Below are 8,791 nucleotides of genomic sequence, written 5' to 3' on the forward strand. Positions count from 1 at the left end.
CCCAGAGCCCAAAGTGACACTTTCACAACGCTTGTTGTGTCCAAAGCTCAACGTTACTAACAAACATCATTGTCATTCAGAGGAAAAGCAGCAAATCTTCAAAATGTAAACAATTTCCTAATTAGTCCTCAGTTAATTTTCTGCCAGTTGCCTAATTGACTGATCAATCATTTCAGCTGTACTTACCGTATATACTTTATACTAGGCGATATTTTTACATGTTTTGTGTGTAAAATTATTACTTTGTAAAGCAACTACAGCTGTCCTCTGAGAGGTAGTGGGGTGGAAGAAGAAAGTGGCATAAAAATAAAATACTCAAGTGAAGTACAAGTACCTCAAATGTGTACTTAAGTACAGTGCTCGAGGTAATGTACTTCATTACATTCCACGACTGTCTGAAAATCCACTGAACTACGTGGGGGAAAAAAGGTCTTGATTGGGTAAATGTCACAGTTCATGTTCATGGTGTCACTTTTTGACAAATGAAAGGCTTCTTTGGAATCAAAAGACTGGAATTAAAACAAATATTTCAACCTTTAAACAGCCTGTATGAAGTCTAAACAGATTTTAAGAATTCAGAATTTCAGCACAAGCTGACAGATAAAGTGAGACAGCAGACTTTAGGATTAGAAAATCAACTGATCGCATTGAGTCAATAAATCACAATTCTACACCAGTAATGATGTGTCAGTTTATTTTTAATGAGCTGAGTAACTGTGTGCAAATATATAAAATTGTAGTGGTATATCATATTTTATGTTAATTAGCATACAGGAAGGTACAACCACAGCGTAGACAAAAAAGTAAAATAAGTAAAATAAAAAATACAATATAAAGGAAAGTCTCTCTCTCTCTCTCTCTCTCCTTCCCCCCAACCGGTCAAGGCAGATGGGGGGAAAAAACTCAAGAGAGTGCAAAATCTATTTCAGGGATATTGTGAAAGTTTTGTTCAATTCTGTCGCTTTCATGCAGCTTTACTAATTATATAAATCACAAAGAAGCTTTCATGGAAACATGGCTTTGTGTTTCCCTGTTGCATATTAGCATAGATGAGGAAAGATGTGTACAAACTACAGTCTGTGACTACGAATCTTTAAAATGTTCAAAGTGAATTGAATAAGCAAAGATTTGTGAGTCACAGTAATAAACAACAATAATAACAATAATGATAATGATGATAATGTGGATCATTGGGAGAGCTGTATTTAGTTCAATTTGATATAAGTTGTATTTTGTGTTTAGATATTTTGCGTTGTCAAAAAGAGAACGCATTATATTAAATTGTTATGTTACTATCATGATGGTGAAATAATCACGTGAAATAATTAATTTGTGATCAAACTGAACTGAACTTGAAGCGAATCATGGGGTTCAGATTACAGACACAGAAACATGTTGCTGAATACATTCTTAATATAGAAGCCTGGGTAAACTGGCTCAGTGAATTTGTTGCGGAAGGTGTGAAGGTGACTCAGTGTGTCAGCTGAGACATTATAGTAGGACAGAGTGCCAGCAGGCCAGTCCAGATACACTCCCAGTCTGGTGCAGCCAGAAGTAGGAAAAGGAGGATTGCAGGACCGAGCATCATGCCATGCAGTGAGAACAGCATTTGGTGGAGACCAGCTCTGGCCTAAACTCCAGGACAAGCTATTGTATCCAAACGCGCACCTGTGATCTTCTCCGTTCCTCGGCAGGTCTTTGTAGGTAACTGCTACAGCAACATCTCCATCAGAGGAAGAAGCATACCACTCTACCTCCCAGTAGCAGCGCCCAGTCAGCCCCTCTCTGCACAGAACCTGATGGAAATAATCAAATCTCTGCGGGAGGTCAGGATATGACTGCTTTGCTCCATTTGTTGCCTTCTTGTTCCCTTCAGACAGAGTGAGGTGTTTGTTTGCTGTGTCTGGGTCCAGAGTGAGATCACAGGAGTCTGATGGAGAGAACGAGACGTCATCGTGGTTATAAGCATCTTTCTAGGTTCAACAGTTACATTTGTGGATTATTATGAACATATTTTAAAGGTTAGACTCATATTTAGACAGTAGACAGTGGTGGAAAGAAACTATTTACTCAAGAACTTTACTTCAGTACAATGTTGAGATACTTGAGTATATTATTGCTATCAGTGTGTAGCTGTGACTCTCTGGTGTTTCAGAGAAAATTCCAAAAGCTGTATCAGAACGTTTTACTTGAGATTTCTTCATAAAGCGAAATGTTACGGCCAATCAGGTTCCTGAAGGACAGTCATTTGTTATAGTTTGTAACTGTGAAAATAAAGTACTTACACCACAGCAGATCTCTTCTGTCTGTGATAGTCTCCACAGGAGGGGGGTCAGGCTTTGAAAAGTCATCAGTGACCAGAATGCCCTCCTTGTAATGGTAGATGGTTGCTCCTGTGTATTTCTTATTTGCAATGGCTGCTATGAGGAAACAAAATCGGTTGTTGTTCTGCAGTGCTTTGGCAAGATCCTGGAAAGCTTTGGCTTTTTCTCTCATTCTGATTAAAACTTCATCTGAGTAGTACCACAGCTCTTCATTGGTACTTCCTAACTTTAGTGAATCCAAGTATTTGGTCATCACATCAAGGCAGGGGTCAGCACTCTGCAGGGAGGTGAAAACAAAGCACAGAGCATCCTCCACATCTGCAGCAAGAACCTCTCTGTCCAGCTCTGACTGATTGTGGACAATCTGTGTTCCCTCCATCTTTTCTACACAGGACCTGATGATGTTGATTTCTCTCTCTTTATGGTCCATCCACGTGGTTAGTTTGTCATGGCTGAACGGTGACTTGTCTCTGTCTTCAAAGACTTTTCCTAATAAGCTCTCGCCTTCTTTACCATCACGGATGGAGGGAATTTTCTTCTCCATGGTCTGTCTGAGGTCAGATGCATAATAATGACACAGTTTTTGGAAACTTCTCAACTTTTCATTGATTTGAGGAAAATCTTGAACCACTTTGTCATCCAGCAAATCGTTGCATAATTTTTCCAGATGATTCAGGTCCTCCAGAGGATCTTCAGCCTTTCTCACTAGTCCAACACTGATCTCTCTCACCAGCACAGGAGCTCTGGAATCCAAATTCTTCAGTGGCATCAGCCAGACCTTCAGTGGAACACAGTTCTCTCCACTTTCTCCCAGCAGCTTTGGAAGTTGTATGTAGGTCTTCACTGCATCTACAAATGTTGCAGGGTTGCTTTCGAGAATGAAGTCTCCGTAGAATTTGCAGGAGAATTTCTCAGTCAGAGCTTTGTCTTTTTCATTCAGCTTGATGTCAACTTTCCCCTCAATATTAAATGAGGGAATCTTCTTTATCACAGCTTCCATTTTGCCCTGGATGTTCTGAACGCTGCTGGCGTCTAACTTCTCACTGTCAAACACAAAGAAAGCGTTTGCTCCATAAAGGATGCCTGTGACTACATGTGTTGCAGAGCTCTTCTTAATAACATCTGTCTGTTGGGTACTCGTGGTTAAAAGCTGAGTCATTGTCCATTGCTTGAAGTGTGTGGTAGCTTTGTACTGACACGTCACTCTGCTCTGATTCTTAAATTTCTTCGTATCATTGAGATACTTGGCAGATCCTCCAACTTCAATCAGTCCACTCAGGAAACTGGCCTTCAGAGAAGCATCAACATCCAGCAGAAAGGACTTGGATCCAATGGAGTCAGATGCAGAAATTTGAAATGCACTGCTTTGCTGAGAGATTTCAACTGTGTTCTCTTTTAGAGTTTTATCATCCCACAAAGTCAAACCTACAGAAAGTGGAAATCATAAGTCATCTGACAAAGCAGGAAATTAATTTTGTTAACATAAAGTCACACAAAGGATAAACATTTAGATTTCTGCATGTTGCTGCAGAATATATTTATTGCCTGATTTATTCTCTGAAATTAACCTAATTAATAAAATAATTATAAGATTGTGTAACAAGCAACAAACTTTCTGTATGTGCCTGTAGACTTCAGATAAAAAGGGAGGATTTGAAAACATTTAACAGTACTGAAATATTTCAGCACACAGTCATATTTTCACTATCAGCATTGTCGCCATTGAAGTGAAATGTAATCACACTAATTCTTTCTCTCCGCCATGGCTCTGAAGTTCCAGTCAGAGAGGACATGAGAGGTATGGTTGCACACACAATCAAAAATACACAAAATACATCTGTTTTTCTGCTAACCTCACTGCCTCATTTCTTTAGGACCAAAAGAATATTTTACTAATTTAAAACCGTCACATTCGGGATTCATACGACAACCTCAGTCACTGTAAAATGGCTCCACAGACAGAATTATGGTCTGAAATTCTAAAACAATAATGACAATTACATTTTCTTATTTATTGCAGGATAATATATCGACCATCAATATATCAACATCGCTAAAAGGTTAACATAGTGTTACAGCTTTGTGAAATCGTTTCAACGTTCTTGTAATCAGGGCTGTAACTGGCAGATATACTTTTATTTTAGATAGTATTTGTTTAATATGTCAAGACTGTGAATGTCAAGTCTTACCTGGAATCAGCTGATCTTTCCGAGCATCATAGAGCATTCCTAGGGTGAAAGGTCGACCCAGAGCAGCAACCTCCATGTTATCTGAAGCCATTTCTCCAACCTGTCAAACAAAGTGACCACACAGCCCTGAATACTAAATTAAGGCTTTCTTAAGCAGTATGAATTTAGAGTTTTTAACACTGGGAGCCAACTCCCAGTAACAGAGTAAAATTCTAAAGATTTTTAGGTCCCTCTGTTTCTGTACAGTTTGTCCTCGGAGACAGGAAACTGTCAGACTTCAGGTCAGGTCCCCCCCTATCTGAGGGGTGTCGCCCCCTTAAAAACCATCATATAATATCATGATATATACTAATTGTGTAAATAGTAACAATAACAAGTAACAATACAAACGTAAAGTGCGTTGTAAGTTTAGAAACATTTTGAGTCCCCCCTCTCTTGCCTCATAGTGGTTTGGTCCACTGCCTGCTTTCCCTGTCACAGGAGTCAAAATCAGAATCGGCAGGTCAAACCTTTTAAAAAATCAGTAACTGGAATCAGCCAGGAAAAATGTAATCTGTGCATCTCTTACTACAGCGATAATCCTGTGTGTGAACCGATATTATGCTGATACTGTAGATCTACTGGTGGGTTTTGCGCTTTATGATCAGTTGGCCTGCTGCCGTTAAATATCCAATATATACATGTATGTATCTATGTATGTGAGAGACATCCTCTATATACCTGTAAAATTTTGGCTGTTTTAATTGTGTCTCCTTCAAAAATTTCTCTTGAGAAAATTTATTGTTTCACCCTACTGTGAGATGAAATTTACGCCCATGCGCTGAGGGCATGTTCACACCACACTTTTTGACACAACTTTTTGAAAGCATTTGTTTTAAAAAAACTAACAAATACAAATGCTGTGAGAAAGGTTTATATGCACAATAAGAGAACATGCATTGCAATTTAAATATAGAAGAAATAAAATGTGCATTGTCGAAAAAAGTAACTTACGCTAAAGAAAAACAAGAAGCTGATTACTGCATTATGTCACACTCTGCATGTCTGTCTCTGTTTTCCCCTACTCTCTCTCTCTCTCTCTCTCCCTACCTGTGCCTCGTTAGCCTCATGTCTTTCACCTGTGTTGCTCCCGCCCTGCTCATTAGTCCCTGTGTGTATATATACCTTGTGTTTCTGTCTTGTCTTTGTTCGGGTCATTGTATGTTGTCACCCTGTGTTGCAGTTTGTTCTCGTGTCTTCAGCCTTACTCGCCGTGTCTCCCTGTTACCCTGCTCATTTTTGGATTCTGGTTTTCACCCTTTTGGCTTTCTGTTGGACAGCCTTTGTTTTTGGACTCAGTCAATCAGCCACTCTGTTGTAAGTGTGCTCGTCTTTTGTTTGCTTATTAAAACCCCTCTGAACTGTTCCTGCTGGCTTTCGTGTCCTGCATTTGGGTCCTCCAACCTACTACCTGCTTCACCCATACCAAACCCTGACACATTATACTATGCATTTTAATATGCATTATTATAATGCTGATACTGGGGAACAATAAAGTCTTGATACTGATTTCTGATTCATTATATTCTTTATATTTTTATATTTATGAATTATCACCTGCCAGCAGAATTTCTTGAATCCCTTTATTTAAATAAAGACATTTCCACCATAAATTCTGGGCGAGGACCCCCAGTGCCCTCACTCCTTTATTTCAGCATTTCCTATTTCTTACAAAATAGTGTTCATAAACTTCTTGTCTTGTTCTTGTTCAACGTCATGTCTTGTGATCTATGTATATCATCACACCCCTAATCTGAGCCCTTTCCCCCCACCACTTTTCAACACAAAGCGACACCCTTGGCCACTACACACCAGTGTAGTGACAGTTCACCAGGGCCACACATTTCAGCTGTTAATGGGGCCCACAGTGGGCAAGATGTAGGTTAACTGTGGGGACACTGTGGGTATACTGTGACGGCCCGATTCATTGAAAGTTTCTGAGAGTAAAAACACGTTTGCCTTAATGAATATCCAATATGGGGTGTTTCAATTTTAGTGTGAAAAATAATGGGATGGGAACATGCAAATACATTCATTTACTGCATGCAATTTGATCTCTCAAGCCTAAAAGCAATTTCAAGTAATTGCGACAGCATCTATATTTAATACGTTTGAAAGGAAGGTGCAAACCGTCAAGTGCTCCGCAGAGATGGCTGCTGTTATTGTCACGAGATGTAGACACAGGTGTATTGGAAGAAGGTACACATAACACGCACATTTTTTCTCTCCAGCCATGCCATATTGGAGCTGCTGGCTGCCACGTACTCTGGACGCACTAAATGAAAATAGAAAGGTTTTAACACAGTGGCTGGTTTCCAAAGAGTCTACACGACTTTCAGCGTCGGCTGATGGCCGTGCTGTTCACACTACACAATTTGTCATCATGTGACGGGAGTCTGAAGTCGTTGTGGCGTTCACACTATGTGACTGATCAGTGACAGAGGGTCACAAACTACACGAGCTAACAAGGACTCGGTCACCTGACGCTGGTCTCCAAATCACGTTTTGTCAAGAAAACCCACGTGAAATGTGAAACGGGAAGCGTGCAAACCTACACATAAAACAGCTGTTTTTTGTTATTATAAAGATAGCAATTATAAAGACAAAGAATATGGGTGAAAGGATGGATCAGCACATGCAGGTATTTGGCGTGCTAGATATCTGGCAGACGTCGGCGATGTGTCAGAAATGTGTCGGGGGGCCGTTTTGATGCGTTGTTGAGTAGTTCACACATAACAACTGGCGACCGCCGATCGATCGCTGATTTACTCCCGATCACAGCCTGACGGTCACCGAGCTCGCCAAGCATGAGCAACTTGTACCACCCCAAACACTGAGCATGTGTACAGGAATAGAAAGCACATGTATTCCATAAATGTGCTGGTTAGTTGTGACTCCAAAGGTTTCATTATGAACACTGTAGCCAAATATAAGGGATCAGTGCACAACTTTAGGAACAGTGCTCTTTTTCCCAAGTTGAGAGATGGCGAGTATGGGGATAACTGGCTTCTAGGTGTGTCTAATAGATGTTACGAGACACTGTTTACTGGGGAATGTGCTCCTGTATCCATATGCATTTCCTAAACTTGCTTTCAACTGTTCTCTGAATTTATCCCAGCTGCTTTGAGAAAATTAAACCCCCTCACCTCTCTCTCCTTCTCCACCTGTAAAACACATTTACTTACAATGGAGAAGTGATCTAAGGTGTTAAGTTCCATATGATCCCAATTCCCACACCTAGCAAGTTCACCTGACACAAAGGTTGATAAATCAATACATCACAAGCTCCCACCGTTCACCTGAAACCTAGTCGGTCTTCCATCATTTAACACCACCAAATTATATTTATCTATAAAATCTTCTATTAAAACACCATTACCATATCTAATTCTGCTTCTCCACAGAGATTATGAGCATTAAAAGCTCCTGTCCACACCACTAGAGGTCTCACCTGATCCAGTATTCCATCTAACTCATCTATTTCCAGCTGAAGACAAGGATTATAGAAAGAGACCAACGTGAACCTTCCTGCTGTGCTGCATACCTCAATTGCTACACATTTAAACCCTGAGGTTACATTTACTTGCCTATATTGAACGCCTTTTTTAACAAATATTGCACCCCCCCCTCCAGAAGACAAATTTTAGTCCTTACCTAAACATATCATGGTATCACAAAATCTAAAGACTGTTTAAGTCAAGCCTCCTGTATGCATATTAACTGTGGGTTTTCTTTGAACACAAACCTCTTTAATTTCTGTCCTTTAGCAACCAAACTTCTGGCATTCCACTGCAGGATACAAAACATCAACAGACTAAATATCATCATCAATATCCGTTCGGTTTTCACTGTTATTCACCCTTCCATCTGTTTGGAAAACATAGGTATAGAGAGTAGCTGGCTCAACTCCTCCAATCCCAAGGACCCTGTATTTTTGGTCTGTTTTATATTTCTACAATGAAAGCAAAGAAATTAACTCTACTCACTACAACTACCTCTGTCACACTTGATATTTGAGGAACAACTTGCTTCTCCCTCCTCATGTCATCTGCCATATTTAACCACCAGTCTAACAGCATTTGTTAAAAATGTTCTGAAAAATAGCTTGCAACAAGAAATGTAAGTGCTATGAGAGTTTTTTTTTTTTTTTTTATCTTTATTTAATAAGAAATATAATTTACAGACCAAAATCTACAGAAACTCTACATGCTTATACATTTATGCTCACATTCATACCCC

The 8,791-nt window shown here is 39.7% G+C and overlaps 1 protein-coding gene across 1 annotated transcript in view; it reads right to left on the minus strand.

Moving 5' to 3' along the window:
• Nucleotides 1-680: 680 nt before the first annotated feature.
• LOC123983617 (stonustoxin subunit beta-like) overlaps nt 681-8,791 on the minus strand; it is a 13,364-nt gene continuing 5,253 nt past the window's right edge. Inside the window, exons 2-4 of the mRNA XM_046069902.1 lie at nt 4,514-4,613; nt 2,286-3,749; nt 681-1,930 (exon numbers count right to left, since the gene is read on the minus strand). Of these exons, the coding sequence (XP_045925858.1) occupies nt 1,377-1,930; nt 2,286-3,749; nt 4,514-4,604 (2,109 nt within the window). The 5' untranslated portion in view covers nt 4,605-4,613 and the 3' untranslated portion in view covers nt 681-1,376. The remainder of the gene's footprint in view (nt 1,931-2,285; nt 3,750-4,513; nt 4,614-8,791) is intronic.

This window comes from Micropterus dolomieu, linkage group LG14, assembly GCF_021292245.1.
Source record: "Micropterus dolomieu isolate WLL.071019.BEF.003 ecotype Adirondacks linkage group LG14, ASM2129224v1, whole genome shotgun sequence".
Lineage (NCBI taxonomy): Eukaryota > Metazoa > Chordata > Actinopteri > Centrarchiformes > Centrarchidae > Micropterus > Micropterus dolomieu.